We start from the raw sequence: 20124 nt of genomic DNA, 5'->3' as shown, positions 1-20124 counted from the left end.
CAAGTTCACAACATTATTATTATTATTATTATTCTTTTTTCGAGTTCTTTAGTATCACCTACAATGATTATAATTCCTTCTTTTTTAGAAGCATAAAAAATGAAAACTAATTATATACATAATATTAAGTTTTAATAGCTCATCTACATTTTCATAGAGTATGACATCGGCAACTTCATTAATAGTAAGAGATCAATAACAAAAGTTCACTAATATAAATATATTATAATGATAAAAATATAAATTTGTTTAAAAAATTAAAAAAATATATTTATTTATTTATTTAAAAACATCTTTAATTTTTTTAAAAAAGATATTAAAACTTTCTTTGTGATATTAAGGAGCTATTTGTTTGGTTGGAATGAGATAAATTTGGAATGGAATGCAACCCAAAACATACTCCATTTGTAATATTAAACTTATTTCGTTCCCACAGTTTTTAACTCGACCATCTTTTCTACCATTTTTAACTCAACCATCTTTCCTATTATTTTCAAGTCCTATCATTCTATGGAACGCTTCCATTCAATGAGTGACATATGTCACTATTATGACCCACCTTCATTTTATCTAACAAATCCGTCCTCTTTTTTGTTCTCTCATGTTTAATTTACATTATTTTTTCTATAACAACTTTCTCTACCAGGTTTAATGTATATTATTTTTTGTAACAACTTTCTTGCTCATCTTTAATTTATACATATATTTTTTATATATTCTTAATTTTGATTGGTTTATTTTCTCTTTCTTACCATTGATTTTCAACCCTTCATATTCTTTTTCTTTTTCTTTTTTCATTCTGTCATTTTTATCTTCTTCACCAATTTCGTAAAAGAAAAACAAAAAAAGAATAGGAATAGATATGGAAGTATTGAAATTAATTTGAAAATAAAAGCTACAGAATTCCAACACTCCTATAATTCCATTATATTCCAACCTTACAAAAAAACCTATGACATTTCAAACATTAATCACACACCAAACCAAAAAAACTCCTTATTCATCAAACAAACTTTTGTTTTAACTCAAACAACCTTCAATTCAAAGATTTAGAAAAATATTGAAGAAAGAAAATCCGGGTGAAACGGCTGTGATTGCTATCGCCAACAATGCAAAAAGAAACTTGTAGAAAAAGGTACAGAGAATCAAGATAAATGCTCCAATGGCGCCATAAACAGGTATATAATTATGAGATATGATTGATTTTCTTTCTACTGTCCTTTGTATTTATGTATGTATATGTATATATATATATATCACAGCTACGCCCATAGCTATATATATATATTATATGAAGTGGCGGATGAATGCAACAGCCACTTGTCACTGCAGAGCTTTGCAAGAGAGAGAAAGAGTGATGTTGCTTTTGAGATTCAGAACCTAAAAATCGTTTAATAATGGTTTTGATTTTGGGAGTTTTCGTCACGAGAAGCTCCATGGATATGGAGTATTTGTGTTTTTAAACTCGAGACTTCGCTTATTTTCTAGACTTCGCTTCATCTCTCTTCCTCGGTTAGCGATTTTCTTTGTTCGTCATTGTCTTGTCTTCATTATTCGATACGATTGTAGTTGAATTTGGCGTAAATCTTTAGTTTCGTTTGGGGTTTGAAGAGGTTGAATGAATTCAGGATTATATATATAAATGTATTTGAATGTGTGTTCATTTGACCCTTTTTCTGATCTCATCGTATGGAAGTGTTTATTCGCTTCCGATCATATTACTGTTCTATTGAGAATGTCTTTTACATCTATTTTTGGTGCAACTCCTTGATGATTCTCTATATATTCTGTTCTGGAAAAAGGGAAACGAGTGGGAAAATCTTTACAATAAGAACTAAGAAATCTCTAGCGCTTGTAAATATTTAGGATAAGGAAAAGTTGAGTGATTCTATATATTTCATCATTTTTCCTCTATGTTATTCTAATGGTTATGTTCTCTCATTCTCTCGTGAACTCTCTTGCTCAGATTGAAGTCAGAATAGTGGGAAGCAAATGGGACTATTTCAAAGCTCAAAATCCATTTGCCCCAGCAACAAGCATTGTTCGGAATGGGTAAAGAAAAATATGAAATACTGCCTTTGCAATGCTAAAGATGGAGTTTCGCTCACTCTGGGAATGATTAGTGTTATCAGTTGGGGTGTAGCTGAGATACCCCAAATCATTACAAACTACAGGGAAAAATCTTCTGAAGGCCTGTCTCTTGCCTTCTTGCTAACATGGATACTGGGGTATTTCTTTTTTCTTTTTTCTTTTCTTTCCTTCTCTTTGATTTTTCGCTTGCTAAGGCTTGGTATTTGATGTACTACCAAAAGTCTCAATTGAATGAAAATGATTATCTCCTCTAAATGAGGGAGGAAGTCTTTATTTATATGGGAAAAGTAATTACAAGATGCTAACAAATTCTTATAACAACTAGAATTACTAATTAACTAACTTCTTGGTTAGTTTTACAAAAGGGCCTTCTCGGCACTTGCACCATATTAAGACTAGACTCGCCCAGGTGCAAAGTAAGGCTTCAAATCAGCAACGTTGAACACTGGATTAATGTGCAAGTTGTTTGGTAACTCATTGCGGTATGCATTGGTACCATACTTCTCTAACACCTTAAATGGCCCAAGCTGCATATCTTTCAATTTGTTGTAGGTTCCGAGAATGGAGCTTTGCATAAATGAATCATCACTGGGTCTCCTTCAAAATGAGCTTCTCTATTTGTGTAATATGAATTTATTTAAATGAATGGATAGTGTACTTATAATTAAAGACTTTTAGTTTGATTAACGTAATTTATCCAAGAGCATGTTCATTGAAATTTTGTTAATCTTGGCGTGGTTGGCTATTACCAATTACAAGTTACAGTTAGTGTACTCTAATAATTGAGAACAATGATTTTTGTGATTCTTTCTACGTCTAATGGTGTTGAAAACACTTGTTACACTTTTTTTTTTTTTTTTTCCTTTTTGATAATTAGTGTTATGGACTCTGCTCCTTGTATTAAGCTCATGGCTCATCGCTACTAATTTTGGTGAGGCTTTCCGTACTTTAGGCCTACTGCAGGAAACAAGTTGTTTAGTTAAGTTTTCCAATTTGGAGCTTCAATACAAGACTTTGGGTGGGTGGGGGATTTCCAAACATCACGAGCCTTTGGAACAGCCACCCTTGAGGGTCTATTGACATCTATTTTCATATAACTCCCTCCTGGAGGAATGCAGAAGGATCGCAGTGTTGCCCTTTTAGGACTTTATAATTTCTGCAAATTTTGAGGACGGTTTCAAGATTTTCTCTTCCCAATTAACTTTAGAGCTTTTACAAAAATTACTAAACATCTGAGTTGTTCACTAGTTGATTGGATATAAGTATTAATTTTGACTTGAGCTCATGTCCGATGGCACTTAAACACTCTTAAGCCAATAGAACCTTCTTCCGCCCAGCACCCAGAAGGGAGTGTGGGGGAGATGGATAGGGTTCTTTAACATTGTTATTTGTTAATCAATATTTACCGTTAACCACTTACAGTGTTATAATTTAGAACTTGGTAGAATTCCTTATACGGTTTTTCTGGACTGCTTCAGATGTAGTACAAAATGTTAGCCAGATCTTTGAGGTAAGGCTGTTCAAATAACCCGACAACCCGGACTACCCAACCCAAAATGTAAAGGTTGGGTTGGGTTAGTTTTGTTATTGAGTTGGGTTAGTTTTGTTATTGAGTTGGGTTAGGTTGAATTTTTCTATTTTTATTGGGTTGGGTTGGTTTGTGGGTTAGCTAAAAATTTGGGTTGACCCAACCCAACCCGAATTTTGTATATATATATATATATATATTCCTTTTTGTTTAAAGTTTGATTTCTTTGTATTGATTAATTTTTGAATTTTTAATATTTTTCTTTTAAAATTGTTATGATATTTGTCTTTGTTTAAAGTTTACAATAAATATCATAGATATTTGGTATTTAGCATCTTAATTTTATGTGATTTTAGTTATTAGTCATGTGTTGTATATAAATTTACATATTTTTCATTAAAAATAAAAAAATAAGTTATAACCCGACAACCCAACCCAGGTTGAGTTGGGTTGGAAACTTTATTTGGTCATTTGGGTTGTCAATCAAACCAACTCGAATTTTCGGGTTGGTCCAAAAAATACCTTCAACCCAACCCATGTACATCCCTACTTTGAGGTATGGATTCACAAACATAAGCCTTTAATTAGCCAATCACCGTGATATGTGCTTTGAATAGTATTCTTTTGAATTGATTGAGTTGACTGAGTAATACATTTCATATCTACATGTCTCACTTATTTTACTTTTAAAGTTGCTAAGACGCTAAGCAGAGTTTAGTCATCTCTGCATTAAAATTCCTTCATTCCTATCTGTCAGTGGAATTTTACATTTTAGCTAATTTTTTTTGCAGAGATCTTTTCAATGTTTTTGGCTGCATATTGGAACCAGCAACAGTAAGTGGTTCTATTAAATCTAAAGAATTAATGCCTTTCTTTTCATTGGCAAATTCCTGAAGATAAGTTAACGTTGACTATATCTGTAACTGTTTGTGCAAGCAAATAAATCCCCATCTAATAACCACATTTCTCATGGTAACCATGTCAGAGTCATTCCTTGGCATGTTTGCATAACACAATGAAATTGTGCGGCTTGAACTTATACATGTTTTAGAAATTTATCTGGTCAGATCCTACATGTTTATTTATTTATTTTAACTTTGTCTGCTTGTTTATGCAGCTTCCAACTCAATACTACATGGCATTGGTATGGTCCAAGCTTTTGAAATATTTTTTCAAGTCTCATTCCATCCAAATATTGCATACCTCCTTCTTTCTTCTGATATTGGTGGAAATCATTATCATGCTGGTATACAGTTGTATACGATCACAACAGGGATTTTGCTTACACAGACCTTATATTATGGGCACATATATCCTCAAATGAAGTATCGGCGGAGACAGTGCAAGGTTATACATTCTTTTTTCTATTCACCACTTGTTGCTTGTCTACACACATCATTTATGTGTGTATATAAAGATATGCTACTATAGATACGTACATACATATACATGTACACTTTCACTTATGACACATTCATGGATGAGAAATAGTTTCCAGTTAAAGCTGATGTATTTTTCCTTATCAATTAAATCTGTAGTTTCTTTTGAAAATGTTAAGTTCTCTCAGGTTACATGGTCCAAAACATCTCGAATAGAGAGTGTCCCTCCGTCTACAACCTCGATACCCAACATTAGGGGAGAGACGTGGTTCCTTAAATTTCTCTCTAGATGTTTTAGCAATTTATTTATTGTGGTACGCCGCATTTCCATCACAGTGCCTGCTGTCTGAACACTGGGGTGATGATATTTAATTCAATTCTTTTGGTTCTCCTTTGGGCCGTAATGTCCTAAGTAATCATCAAATACTGTTAGGCACAGGAAAATGTACATTATAGATGAAGCTCTTTATACAAAGATGAATTCTATTTATTTTTCATACTGCTATTTGTGAAACTACCGAATGCCTTAGGTTCTTTTTCTACAAAAATGAATCTTATTTGTTTTCCCTAATATTATTCCTCAATTTTCTGCATGCCTCAGGGTCTTGTTCAGAGTGATGCCAATGCACAGATTGATGCACATGATAAAGTCCAACAGAGTTATGGCAGTGTTAATGTGAAAATCAACAATGACGATGACATGAGCAATTTCAATACTTCAAGAAGAGAAAGGGCTTCAACTAATCCTATTCCTCTTCCAATGCTTCGGCAAAATAGTTCCATGGGACGAGAACTATACTACATGTAAATATTTTATCCTTTCACTGTTCAGCTTCCTGTTTTAGTCCTATATCATGTAAAAGTCACAATCATATGATATTATTGTGATTAGTCGAGTTTAGTCTTCAATCTGAAAATTATAATTTTTTTAAAATAAACCTAGAATGTTAGTCACCTTGAAGATAGAAGTTAATTAATTTACAGAGTGAGTTTCAATGTTAGAAATGTAATGTCATAACTCAGTCATTCAACTCTATTCCCACTAAACAAGGGACCATGTAATCACTTCAATCTACCTACCTTATTGATTTTATAAGGTTTGAAATACCTTTGGTTTATTCAGCCTCTTGCTTGGATCGTGATGACCTCTCTTCTTCCCCTGCCTTAGTCACTCTTTAACACCTTTCATGATAGAGAAATTGAAAGTTTTGGAAGGCTAATTAAAATAATTGATAATAACTCTCCAAAGACTCTAAGAAATGGGATCTTGTTGGCTCTGGTCTCTACACTCTAAATCCCTTTTTAACACCTGCCCTAGAGAGTTATATCTTAATCCCTAAGAAGTGGAAGAGGATTTGGGATGGTAAGTTTCCAAGGAAAGCTGAAGTAATTCTTATCTATGCATTTCTTCTCAAATTTGTATGAATTTCCTTGGTAGTGGGACGGCTTCAATCATCTCTACCTACAATGCTGGCTTGGCGGTAGAAATTGAACAATTATCGCTTCTTTTGTGTTTTACTAGGGATTTCTAGTCTTACTCTTTTGTATATAACTTTTTTTTAATTAAATGGTATGTTCCCTGTCCTTATTTTCTCTCATTTATTTGTAAATAATCAGGTCAGCAAGATCTCTATCAAGGAGTCATACTCCCACAGCAGGGTCTTTTTTAACACAAAAAATGACTCCTCCTCATACTCAGAACCCAATGCAAGAGCCTCTGCTTGATGGAAATGAACCATCGCCATCTGCAACGCCTCCCAATGTCAAGAATATGCTATGTGTGGTAAGCTATATTGAATAATTCTTAGTACCCGTTGTTTGTAACATATTATAACAGGTATAGTTTGAACTTTCGTTACCAGGTCTCCATGTTGACTTTCGTTGGCACACTCAATCACCATCAATCTGCAGAAAGCAGATTTCACAGAGTCTCTGACAATCCGAAAAAAGGATTTGTCATACCAGTAGGTCGAAAGCTTTTACAGGTAAGCCTAACATGAACTTAGTTTTTTCATGTATATGTTAATTGGAGCCGGCAGATTAATTTTAGGGTCCAGGAGTTTGCAAAAACTACTAAGCAACCTAGGAAATCCATGCTTGAGAAGCTTTCCTTCTTCTTCTTCTTCTTCTTCTATTTTATTTTATTTTTTAAATAATATCTTTCTAGATGATGGCGCTGCATTAATGATATGCATTTCATATTTTAACTTTTTTGCATCCTTTGGGATGAAAGTTGACTTGAAGACAATTTTAAAGTTCTGATATTCTAGTGGAGATATAAAATCATTTTCTGTGGAAATTCCAGGTTGCTGGCGATCTGTTGCAAAATAATGGCAACGAAGGAAGCAGTGGAATTGGAACTTACCTTGGTTGGGCAATGGCAATTATATATATGGGTGGACGACTTCCTCAAATTTGCTTGAATGTGAGATTCTCTTTACGAAAGCTTAAGGCGAAGAAAATCTTATTTTATTACCAATGTTTGGGCTGTATATTTCTTCTCATACATAATTTGGTCCATAGGGACAATTGGCTTATATGAAACCTAGTCTGTGCAGGGCTCTGTTTGTGCCATAAAATTAGAAAGTTGTATGTATGCAACTTGGTGTAAGATTTGAATAATTAAGCCCTAGCCTATTTTTCTCAATTTTATTAGCATCCATGTGGTTTTTTTGGGGCTTCAAATAGTAACATTTGAATCTATATGGTTATAAGGTATTGACACTTGGTTGTTTGTTGACTTTTGCAGATAAGAAGGGGCCATGTTGAGGTATTGATAATTATTGTGCAATTAGTTTAGTATGGACTTGTTTATACTTTTGCTACATCCTTTACAAATTTAAATGAGTTACGTGCTGTTATTTAGAGGATGGTTTATAGTGCAGCAGCATGGGAGTTGAATTAACTAAAAATTTTCAATTATTGTGCAGGGTCTTAGTCCGTTGATGTTCATTTTTGCTTTAATTGGAAACTCCACGTATGTAGCAAGGTGAATGTTGCCTATCCTTCAACTCTTGTTTTCTTGCTTCTTAGCTTGTGTTTATTGAAAGTTCCTTTGGGAATCATAGAGTTTGTGAACTTCAATCATAAGTTTTTGTAGCCTATTTTCTATTCTTGGAGGTCTTGGAATCTAATCATAACAATGTCTACTTTGATCATTTCTTTTATAGTATACTTGTAAGCAGTACAAGTTGGTCGAAGATCAAACCAAATCTCCCATGGCTTGTGGATGCATTTGGATGTGTGCTTCTCGACACTTTTGTATCCTCATTATCAATTTATGACGCCTGCTTGGAATATGTACTGTGTTACAGAAATTTTTTAGCCTTTCTTAAACAGACCGGTCCTTGCTAACACGGTCCTTGCTAACACTCTTGTTTTATGACCTTCAGTGGTTTTACTCTTCCAATTTTGCCAGCACAGAAACAAGAAACCTTAACTTCTTCAGATACTGATACAATTTATATATTACCACTACCGGATACAACAAGATGAAGAAGATAAGCTCTTGTCGCCAAATGAAACTTAGGATTGATACGGTTTTAATATGACAAGGAGACGAAATGATTGCTAAGGTCTCACTTTCTTTATACCCACCCTGTTTTTGTTTAGTTCCATACATCTTTACTTATTTGGTGCTTTTAAATTTTATATAATGCAAGTGACTAGCAATATGGTAGAAAAAAGCATGAAATATAAATATAAAAACAAGGATTTGAAAGAGATGGAAGATATATGAATGCTCAGTAGCTTTACATAATACATTTGGCTGATTTCTTTTTCTTGTGAATTTTAATAATTGTTTTTTCTGCTTATAATTGTCCCTAAGACGAAACTCGAGGATAAAGAAAGATTATCATGCAATACAATTCATAGAGAGTTGACAAAGGATTGAGAGTTTAAATTGAATGATAGCTTGGTAGAATAATTAAAGTTTAAATGAATCTTGACTTCATGTGAAATCAACTACTTACCAAAATTTTATGTTCTGTTAAATAGATTGAGTGTATCTTCTAGGTAACATAATGGAAACAGCTTTGCATTCAATAGTTTTGGTTCTTTAATGAATCATCTAGACCAGGAATTGAAAATGAAATATAGTTTTTGTATGTTTGTTTTGTTTTGTTTTTTTAGTTTTTTCTCCCCCTGTTATATTGTTCTGTGCAATTTGTTTCTGCAGTTCTATTGATAATTTTTGAACTTTGGATTAGAATTAGTTGTCAAATATTTTTGGATGATAATCAGCGAAGTTTACATTGTAGGTAATTCGTCGTACGGGCCCAGTTGAAGCTGCAATGGACGTGTAACTGATGTCTTTCCTGGCTTCCTATGTGCAATCATGCACAAGCTTTACTCGGCCAAGTTAATAGACAGCTCTGCTGGCTCTCAACTTTATCGTTCTAATAGTCGGTCAATTTTGGAACACAAAAAAATACAAAATTCACACATCGATTTCTCATTCTTTAGTCTTTTAGAATTTGATTGATGCTTGAGTTTATGTCTTTCCAAGTTAACATCACAAATCTGGATTCTATTTGATCATATTGCATAAATGGATGGTGTTTGGTTGGAATAGTTTCAATTCTCCAGTTGAAGTTTGTACCATTTCAAGGTTAATCTTGATATGTAACACAGGATAGAGGATTGTGGAAATTCTTTTACTGCTCTTGGAATCTTCTACTCTTGGATACATGGCTCCCCAACAAATAACAAAGCATATGTTTACAGGTTATAGGCTTTAATATCTCTTTCTAATACAATATACTTTTTACAGGAAATTCGAGGCGATAGGTCATGAAATTAATACAATATAATTAATGTTTTTTAGTCGTGGAGTTTACTTGTCTTTAGACCCTTTAGACTACTATTTGATAGTGAAAACATCTTTTTTTTACCCATTGTTGGTACGTGTTTTTTGACATGGGAAAGTGTTTTAGAAGCATTTTACTGAGCGAACTTTTTTCCTTTTTTGCTATTTCTGAAAATATTTTGACATATATGAAAATTTTTCATATATATATATATATGTATGTGTGTGTATATATATGTGTGTATATATGTATTTATGTGTATATTCCTTCTTCTAGCCATACTAATCCAAAAGTACACCAAAGTACATCGACGTTTTTCTATAAATCCTTTTGAAAAAAGTGCCAATAAAGATTTTAAATGGTTTAAAAGCACATGTGAGGACGGTAATTATACAACTTATTGGTTAAATAAAACAATAAGACCACGTTTATATTAGGAAAATAGGTATAAATCAATTTCAATTCGGTTTGTGGGTCTCATCGGATTATTTTAGTTTTTGTTTACACATCCATTCGTAATCGTAATTAAAAGTGGAGTCATTGTATCATTCGTAATGAAATTATGTAATCTGATTGAGCTTGGAAAGGTCCTAAATCCAATTGCGTTTTGTCTCAATTTTCATCATTTACCCTCTGAAATAAGGAGATACCGGTTTACAGTTGGAATTATCGGTATCGATTTCGGTCGCTTTAACATTTTATCGCACTTTCTTTGTCTTATCGATCTACTTGTTACTATGGTGAAGTCGATAATGATTAAGATACCGGTGCTTTTATCGATTTTATTTTGTTTGATTGGTTCGAATGTTGAATTTTTAAATTTTTGTTATAACCATATTCATGCTATGGTTATCGATCTACCACTATAATATTCCGTCGATAGGAAAAATTTATTATATAACGTGGTTGTCTGATTAAGCCTCATGCATATGAATTTACCAGTTCATTCATACTCATGTAATCTCACAAACAAAATATTCATTCATTTGTAGGAAAAAAGTTTATATAAAATAAAGTTAAATACAATAGAGAAGATAATCATACAAGAGAGAGTTAATGGGATAAGAGTTTGTCATTCATCAAACTAAAACAAAAAATGCAAACCTCAACCCCTCAACCCCACCACAAGAAGAACCCTACTTAGAGTCACTATATATATGATTACCAATGTTCGTTTAGAGTTCTTCTTCTGGACCTTCGTGCCACTTGGTCCTTCTCCGACATGCCGCTTCCTCCCCCCCCCCCCCCTCTTGTAGGTATTTAGGGCAGTTGACCGATATAAGAGATTTATCAATATATCATTTTTTATACCGACTTACTGCTATATGACCTAATCGACATGATCATCAGTGAAGCATACTGATAGACGATAAGGAAGTCGATTTCTAGATTGATAAGTATAAACAAAAGATATAAAAAATCAAATAGAGTCGATATAACTACCGATGAACGAATGTAATACTAAATAAAAATAGTGTGACCAGATTAATGGCGACTTCATACTAGAGGTGTCCAAATAACCGATAACTTGAACAACTCGGATTATCCAACCCAAATATAAGGGTTGGGTTTGATTAATTTTGTTCTTGGGTTGGGTTGGGTTAAGCATTTTCTATTTTTGTTTGGTTAGGTTAGGTCACAGGTTGGCTAAAGAAAAATTTGGGCAACCCAACTGGAATGGTATATATATATATATATATTTCTCTTTGTTTAAAGTTTATTACTTTGAATTGATTAGTTTGTGAATTTTTAATATTTTTCTTTTAAAATTATTATGATATTTGTTTTTGTTTAAAATTTGTAATTAATATTATAGATATTTGGTATTTAACATTTGAATTTTATGAGATTTTAGTTACTAATCACGTGTTGTAGAAAAATTTACATATTTTTAATTAAAAAGAAAAAAAAACTTTCTAATCCGACAACCCAACCCAAATTTAAAAGGTTGGGTTGGAGACTTTATTTGGGTTTTTTGGGTTGCCAACCCAACCAACCTGAATTTTTAAGTTGGTTCAAAAAACACTCTAACTCAACCCAACCCAACCCACGTACACCCCTACTTCATACTTAAAGTAACGACACCAAACATGCAAGTTTCAATTTCGAACAACATTTGGAATTTGGATGTATATATTCCTTGAACCCTAATTGTATGTGTTATGAACAATTAATTGAAGACAATTGCCGGTTGATATGAAGTAAAAAATCGAAGTAAAAGGTAGAATATGTTATACTTACATGAGAACGAGTGAACAAATGATCGATGAAAACTGGAAAATGAAAATCGGAAGATGAATCATGAGGAAGTAAAGAATACTAGGTTAAACAGTCGACAGATTGTTTGAAATGGAGATGAATGGCCATGTTCGATGTTGTCAATCAAAAATGGCATGATGAGGGTAGTTTTGTCATTTTTGTTTCACCTTGAATTAATGGTTTGAAATAAATAGGCTCAATCACAATCATATTGCTTTTGAAAAATTAGATGAGTAAACACGAACAATCACAATCACATTGGTTAATAATTGAGACCCATTTCGATTGATGATCCAATTGAAAAAAAATCCAAAATCACACCATTTTTCATCCCCCCCATGTAAATGTGACCTAAATGAGATTCTATAAGGTAAAGGTAACTTTATACCATAATAAAACTATTTAAATTTGAAAGCAACTCTGAGACGTTTGACATGCAAGTTTGGAATGTTAAGTTTGAGGGTTAGACTAGGAGGTTTAGGCAGCCCGAATTTAAGAAAACTGTATTTAAAGTGCATGTTTTGAAAGTCTGAATTAAGAAGTCTGTGTTTAGAATGTAAGTTTAAAATAGAAATTTGACTAAAATTATAATCTTATTTAATTTATTGTTTTAATAATTCGATAATTTGATTTTACTAGGTTTTGAAATAAAACTTCATAGATTTTTGTCACTTTAAATTAAGACTTTCTACACATATAACAAAACTAAATATACCTAATTATATAATTGCAATATAATAAACTATTAGTTTACACTAAAATTTAGCTTAATTTACCTTTTCAGCCCTCCTTACTATTCAATTTTTAATAATAATAATACGAAAAGAAGCATACAAGATAAATTTCTTGTGGTTATAGACTTTTCAAAATAGTTTTTTTTTTAATTTATTATTATTATTATTAGAATATATACAAGTAAGGAACCTACAGATAGGTGATTGATTTTTAGCTAGAAATAATAGGAAAAAAAAATGAAATCTCCTATAATGAATGAAACATTACGTTAAACAAGGAAGAGAAGAGAGAATTAAAAAAGATAATCTAAAATAATAATAATTTAAAAAAAAAAACTCCAAAAGGAAAAAAATTAGAAGAAAGAGAAAGTGTATTTTAGAAAATTTGTAATTAAACTATGAACCTATTTGGAATGACTTAGAAAAAAATATTCATTTTTATATCAACACTTTTGATAAAAAAAAAAAAAACCCTTTAAAATAGAAATATTTGACAACTCTTTCCTAGAAGTATATATATATATATAAGTTTGTTGAATTTGTTATATACTAAAAGTGTTTTTATTAATGTTTTTCAAGGTTGGCTCATGGTGGTCAGAGGTTGGCCGGAGTTAGTGGTCAGAGGTTGGCCGGAGTTAGTGGTCGGAAGTTCGCCGACGAAGTCATCGGAAGTGGTGACTGGCCTGGAGGTTGGCCAGCAGTGGTCGGAGTTGGTTGACGATGATCAACATAAATGATATTCGGAGGTTGACCGACGAACTTCCTAGATTAAATAAAAAAAAAAGGAAAAGAAATGTCTAACCCAAGAATTTGAATAGTGTATTCATACTATAGAAGCCTTGGCCTCCTAGACCCTTACCCCAAATAAGGGTTGAGCTTAGGATGCCTAACTCATCCCAAGCCCAACCCTCGGAACAAACACCCTTACTGTGCTAATACGTAAGCAAAATGCAAATACCTATGGATGCAATTTGCTACATAATCAAATCATATGTAGAGATATCTCGAGAAACTAGTTCTCAAGCTCATTGTGACACATTTAATAAAGTGTCATTTTGCAAACAAGGAAAAATAGAATTTAGGAGTCGTTAAAAAATAATATAATTGTTGGTTGTGGATTTTGTGAGTGCCAAGCCAACTAGTCATAAGCAAAGATTAATAATTTTCGACTGATTTTGGGAGGAAAGTTCATCGAAGCTATTGAGAAGAAGAGTGTTGATAGTTGTGTTGGCGTTGGACTTCGATGAAAAGAGTAGTTATTTAAATAAATAAACCTAGGTGAAAGAGAGAAGGACGAGAACAAAAAAATGACGGTTGGAAAGCAAGGAAGAAGTAAGAAACTAATTAACGTAAATTTATATTACAAGATCATAAGATCAAATTTTCCACCCACTTTTTATCCAATAAAATAATATAGCTAATAGAAAATCAAAATATCTCTATTTCCTTCTTTGACAAAAATATATTAATAGTAGTGTTTAAATAATCCGACAATTCAAATAATTCGGATTATCCAACTTAAAATGTAAGGATTCTATTGATTAGTTTTGTTTTTGGATTAGATTGGGTTCAACTTTTTCTTTTTTTAAATTTTTGTTAGGTTAGATTGGTCGTGAGTTGGCTAAAAAAATTTGACTTGACCCAACCCAACCTGAATTTTATATATATATATTTCACTTTGTTTAAAATTTGGTTAATTTGTGAATTTTTAATATGTTATTTATTTTTGTTTCAAATTTGCAATAAATATAATAGATATTTGATATTTAGTATTTGAATTTTATGAGATTTTAGCTATTAATCATATATTATATATAAATTTACGTATTTTTAATTAAAAAGAAAAAAATAAGTTATAACCCGACAACCCAATTTGGGTTGGATTGGAGAGTCGTTTGGTTGTCAACCCAACTAAAATTTTCGGATAGGTCCTAAAAACACTCTTAACCTAATCCAAGTATACTCCTATATTAGAGCTATTTTTAAATATAGAAAAATAAACTAAAATATTTATAAATATAACAAAATTTCTGTAATTGACGATGTTAATAACAATATCTTTCTATGTCATGATAGATACATATCATGACATTGTGATATTTTATTGTTTTTTTAATAAATATTTTTATAAATTTTGTCATTTGAACTAATTTTTAATATGTATATTTATTTTGTCCACCGGTTCAAAGCCACACAGCCGCACACGAAACCCCTAACCCTTCATTCCAAAAAAAAAATCACACCAAACCTAAGAAATGGATTCAGTTCTCCGAGCTTCTTCAACCAATCGCCAATGGCTTCTCTTCCAGCACTCTATGTTTCCTCCTCCTTACCATCCCCTCTTCGACCTCACCGCAGTTTGAACTCCATTTTCAGCCATGAAACCAGCCTCCCATGCCCTCCAAGAACCAGAAGCAGCCAAAGAAGAACCACGATATCACTCTCCTTCCGCACATCCTACCTGTTCGCCGCCGATCACGAGGACGAAGACGAGCAAATCGCCAGAGATTTCGGCTTCGACGAAGCAGTCGACCTCTTCAATCAAGGAGCTTATTACGATTGCCATGACGTCCTCGAGACTCTGTGGAACGGAGCCGAGGACCCTACCAGAACCCTATTTCATGGCATTCTTCAGTGTGCTGTGGGGCTTCATCATCTCTTTAATCGGGTTGGTGATTTGAAATTGAAGTTTTCGTTTCGTGATATTGATGCCGTGTGTTTGTCTTTTGGAATGGAGTTGGTTGTGGTTGTGACCGTGAATTTGTTTTTGCTCAGAATCATAGAGGGGCGATGATGGAGCTTGGAGAGGGGCTCTGTAAGCTACGGAAGATGGATTTTCAGAGTGGCCCTTTCTATACTTTTGAGAGGGAGATTACTGCAGTTTTGGACTTTGTCTACCTGACCCAGATTGAATTAGCTGCCTGTGAGTTATTTTCTCTCTCACTTTTTTTTCATTACAATTCCAATTTTTTCTCTTAATCTTTTCAGTGCCATTCGACAGATTGATTTTGTAATTGAATCCTTGAAGTTAGTAAAGTCGTTTAGTTTATTAGTACAAAAAGAAAAGTCATTTAGTTTCTAAACTTTGAAATGACAAAGCGGGTTGTTGATTTAATAATTAAACTTTCTTCTCGTTGTGTCTACTATCTAGTCTTTAAACTTACAGAGATCAGAGAAGTGAAGGATTTAGATGTCAAACTTTGGTCTTTAAACTCTCAAAGTTTCAATTGCTATATGCAACTTTGAGTTGCAATTGTACAGGGGAGTTTTGTATGGATGACCCAAATTGAAGGAAAAAATGAGATTTGCCTCCCTTGTGAAAATAAGGGTTTTATTATTATTTTTTAACCTTTTGCTGGTGTGAACACGGTGAGATTACCAAACCGAAACTCTTGAATGGCCCAGTCTCACCCTTGCTCTTCTCTATCTCGCTTTAATTTGACCTTTTAAAAAGAAAGTCTAAAGACTAGATGGTTACAAATTTGAAAAGACAACGATTAAATTATTAGGTACTAAAAGTTCGTGACTAAAATGATGTGTAACATAACTTTCCTTTTATCAATCAAAATTTTGTTTAATCGTCCACTTTCTGCTATCATTTATTTGCCATGTCTTGCTGAATGCTCTAAAGTTGTTCAACATGCATAAGTTAATATCAATTATAAATACAATATATAATTTCACTTTACAGTTCGGTATATAGTTTAACATTTTTAAAGTTGAGGCTAAATAAATACCCAAACTTTATTAACTAAAGTTATAACTTTAACTATTTATTCTTGGTATTGAAACAAATATCAATGGGTGAATATATGAGTTAATTCATTCCCCATTTCTAAGAATTGAAATGATTTTCTTGGATTTGAAATAGGTGATGAGAATGTGTGTGTTACAATGGAGGGTTCAGAGAGATCATATGAATTGCTTGGAAGGTATGGTGCAGGACAGAAGCTGTATGATATAGAGAAAGAAGTTGATGGAAGAATGTGCATTGTCTTCTCTCCTCAAACATCTCAAGCTCATCCTCTAAGGGTAAAGCTTCCCACTCTTGCTGCTACCAAACAACACCTTTTAGCCCTTGACTACCAATGATATTTTTGGTCATTTTCTTATACATATAAGGGATATAGAAAGATCTCACTTGTTTACAAAGTTCTAGCATAGGTATTATTTGGTACATGTTGAATACAATGTCTATATTAGAAACCATTCCAGGTTAAATTATAAATTTAATCATTTGAACTTTGATGGTTGTGTATAAATATTTAGCTCATAATCTTTCATAAATTTTAGTTATGTTTTTGAACTTTGAATTATGGTTTTTGTTATTAACTATTACTTTTAGTTGAATGTTGACGTGGCATGCCTATGAGAGAAATTTTAATTGAGTTGGCACTCGACGAATAAATAGTAGAAACAATGTTGGACAGTAAACCGAGTAAATTGAGGATTTGTCAATTTGTTAGGTTATCGTTTAAAGTTCACATTCTATGACCATATTGTAGAATAAGTGAGAAAAATGATAAGAGGTATAAATTTTAAGTGCTTAAAAAAGTAATTTTTGAGTGCAAAAACTCTTCTTAAACACTTGGAAAGTTATTTTAAATAGGGTCTAGTACTTCCAAATTGTAGTGTCTAATGATGGAAAACATGTACACTATGCATAACTTATAATGTTTGTCTTGCAAAATACAAATAGTTCCTAACCAGGTGCCCAAATTAGGAATGTTAATGCCATTCTCTCTAAAATAAACTAGCAGTGAAAGAATTCCCTCTTTTACTGAAAAGATAAATCTATATTGGTACTATATTAAAACGTTAAGAGGGTGGAATTTTTAAGGTTCTGTTTGGTTTGCCATTTGAATTCTGTTTTATATTTCCAGATTTGTCGAGAATTTAGCCAATATGTGTTTGGCAGATAAATCGAATTTTGTTTTTGGAAACTATTTTTGGATTCGACGTTTTTATGTTTTCATTGTATCCAGAATTTGAATTTTAAAATTTACAATGTTGAATTATATTAAATAAAAATAAAAACATTTAGAAATATAATATGTCATGTTATAAATTCAATTTATTATTTTAAAATTAAAATATGTATTATGCGATGCATTATAAATTAGGTTAGATTTCAAATTTGATCCCTATTGTTTGGATAAAGTTAAAAGTTACTCCATATGGTTTTAAATTTTAGAAATTAGTTCCTATGGTATGATATAACTTCATATATAGGCTTTACAGTTTGTTAAATCATCTTAAATAATATCTTTACATTTGTTAAATCTTCTTAAATAATACCTATGGTAGGGACTATTTATGAAACTTTTATCAAACCATGAGGGTAAATTCTAATTATAAATCATAAGGCCTAAATTTTAACTTTTTCGAAATATAGGGACAATTTTCAATTTATCCTATAAATTATATAATATTACAAAATAATAGTTATACAATCTTTTTAACATAAAAACATGTGCATAAATAAATTAATAATAGTTTATTGTCAACTAATATTTAGTGGGTAACTACAATTAGTTTGTAATTTGTTTAAATTATAATCCAGTTTTTGAATTCTACTACCAAACACATATCTGAAAACATAGAATACAAAAGATGGCATCAATTGTAGGCTATATGTCGATCATGATTATTGCATGACAAGCCGAGTGAGCTCCACTCCCCTCGAAAAGGGAGAAGCTGCATGCAGAAGCTTCCGTAGGAACGGAAGGGTCGGACCTGCGCGTAGGGCACATAAAGACGGGGAGTGGTGACCCCTATAAGCTTTATGTGCCTACGCACGCTGACCTCGACGATGGTGTCTCCATACCTTGAACTCTGTTTTCATTTAATCATTTGTTTTCAAATTCTTTACTAAAGAGGCCATAACATTTAGGGGTGTACATGGGTTGGGTTGGGTTGAGGGTGTTTTTTGGACCAACCCAAAAATTCGGGTTGGTTGGGTTGACAACCCAAAGAACCCAAATAAAGTCTCTAATTCAACCCAATCCAACCCTTAAAATTTGGATTGGGTTAGGTTAGGTTGTTAGGTTATAACTTGTTTTTTTCTTTTTAATTAAAAATATGTAAATTTATACCAATTATGTCTAAGATATTTATTGCAAACTTCAAATAAATACAAATATCATAACAATTTTAAAATAAAAATATTTAAAATTCACAAATTAATCAATACAAAGTAACCAAATTTTAAACAAAGAGAAATATATATAGCATATTTTATTTATATATATAAAATTTGGATTGGGTTGGGTCAACCCAAATCTTTTTTAGCCAATCCATGACCCAACCCAACTCAACAAAAAAAAAAAAAATTTAACCCATCCCTAAAACAAAACTAATACAACCCAACCAATCCAACCCTTATATTTTGGATTGGGTAGTCCGAGTTGTTCAGATTGTCCAGTTATTTGAACACCCGTAATAACTTTCCCACCAAAGAGGCCATAACTTTCCTCTTTATCCTAAATCTATATCTATGTGCCTCGGTACCTTTTTTCCCTCTCCATGTTGTTTATTGAATTTTATATTTCTCTTTTACTATTATATCTTTCAATAATTCATATTTAACATACCTTCCAACTTTTTTGTACTTCTACTTTCATTTTACCTTTCCTATCTTTTCTTTTTCTATTTTCATTTATCATTTTTCTTTTTTCATTAAATCTTTCGACGATTCTTATTATCCTTGAATCTTTTATTTCCAATATTAGTTTCTTTGGTTCAAGTTGTTAATTTTTAACTAAAAAATCAAAACAAAAAATCGTTGTCCAATCTATAGAATTCCACAATGTTTTAGAAGACACAATATTGTTTCAATTTTTTTTTTTTTGGAAAAAAATCTCGAGTGCATATCGTTACAGATAATTATTTTTACACAAGACCATTTAAAATTGTAAATGAAAATATATTTCTCTATTTTATCTCTTTATTTAATTTTAAACTTTATGTCTAATATTTATAAAAATTATATATATTATACCATTTATATCTCCTCTATGAAATTATGTTTCAAACATCCAAAACATTTCATATTTATTAATAGCACCAAAAATTTGTTATCTTGCTCCGCTTAATTCAAGGTCGTTAGTTGGTTTTATGTGTTTATTTAATGTTTTTACAAGTATTGAACATTTTAGAGGTAGAATTGATCGTTATGGATCATTTGAGGTTAATTTGGAGCAATTAGGAGCCAAAAAGAACATCTGGATTTTAAGGGATAAAAGATGACGAAAATATCCACGAAGGCACAACACATAGTGTCTTGGGCATGCTTATCTAGGGTAATGTTAGCTCATGACCAC

The 20124-nt window shown here is 32.0% G+C and overlaps 2 protein-coding genes across 4 annotated transcripts; both read left to right on the top strand.

Moving 5' to 3' along the window:
- Positions 1-871: 871 nt before the first annotated feature.
- LOC120091473 (probable vacuolar amino acid transporter YPQ1) lies at positions 872-9573 on the top strand. Of its 3 annotated transcripts, XM_039049515.1 has the most exons (14): positions 874-1178; positions 1967-2228; positions 4411-4453; positions 4737-4763; positions 4874-4966; positions 5600-5802; positions 6616-6781; positions 6861-6983; positions 7304-7423; positions 7748-7768; positions 7929-7987; positions 8169-8259; positions 8447-8573; positions 9261-9573. In XM_039049515.1, the coding sequence occupies exons 2-13, from the start codon at positions 1993-1995 to the stop codon at positions 8525-8527; spliced, it is 1263 nt and encodes a 420-aa protein (XP_038905443.1). In that variant the 5' UTR covers positions 874-1178; positions 1967-1992; the 3' UTR covers positions 8528-8573; positions 9261-9573. The 3 variants fall into 3 exon arrangements, with proteins under 3 accessions (XP_038905441.1, XP_038905443.1, XP_038905442.1); XM_039049513.1 differs by lacking the exon at positions 9261-9573 and having other exon boundaries at positions 872-1178; positions 8169-8569; XM_039049514.1 differs by lacking the exons at positions 874-1178; positions 9261-9573 and adding an exon at positions 1314-1512 and having other exon boundaries at positions 8169-8569.
- A 5412-nt stretch (positions 9574-14985) lies between these two features.
- LOC120091273 lies at positions 14986-17070 on the top strand. The gene is made up of 3 exons (XM_039049231.1): positions 14986-15470; positions 15578-15725; positions 16674-17070. The coding sequence occupies exons 1-3, from the start codon at positions 15096-15098 to the stop codon at positions 16892-16894; spliced, it is 744 nt and encodes a 247-aa protein (XP_038905159.1). The 5' UTR covers positions 14986-15095; the 3' UTR covers positions 16895-17070.
- The last annotated feature ends 3054 nt before the right edge of the window (positions 17071-20124 follow it).

This window comes from Benincasa hispida, chromosome 11, assembly GCF_009727055.1.
Source record: "Benincasa hispida cultivar B227 chromosome 11, ASM972705v1, whole genome shotgun sequence".
In the NCBI taxonomy this organism is placed as follows: Eukaryota; Viridiplantae; Streptophyta; class Magnoliopsida; order Cucurbitales; family Cucurbitaceae; genus Benincasa; species Benincasa hispida.
This window is presented reverse-complemented; position numbering and strand designations above follow the sequence as displayed.

Bases quoted from the DNA above. Each gene is read 5' to 3' on its own strand.
- LOC120091473 (XM_039049513.1), top strand. From the start codon at position 1,993: ATGGGACTATTTCAAAGCTCAAAATCCATTTGCCCCAGCAACAAGCAT. The intron at 4,454-4,736 runs GTAAGTGGTTCT...TTGTTTATGCAG, and splicing joins GCATATTGGAACCAGCAACA to CTTCCAACTCAATACTACAT. The intron at 6,984-7,303 runs GTAAGCCTAACA...TGGAAATTCCAG, and splicing joins TAGGTCGAAAGCTTTTACAG to GTTGCTGGCGATCTGTTGCA.
- LOC120091273 (XM_039049231.1), top strand. From the start codon at position 15,096: ATGGCTTCTCTTCCAGCACTCTATGTTTCCTCCTCCTTACCATCCCCT. The intron at 15,471-15,577 runs GTTGGTGATTTG...GTTTTTGCTCAG, and splicing joins TTCATCATCTCTTTAATCGG to AATCATAGAGGGGCGATGAT. The intron at 15,726-16,673 runs GTGAGTTATTTT...GATTTGAAATAG, and splicing joins CCAGATTGAATTAGCTGCCT to GTGATGAGAATGTGTGTGTT.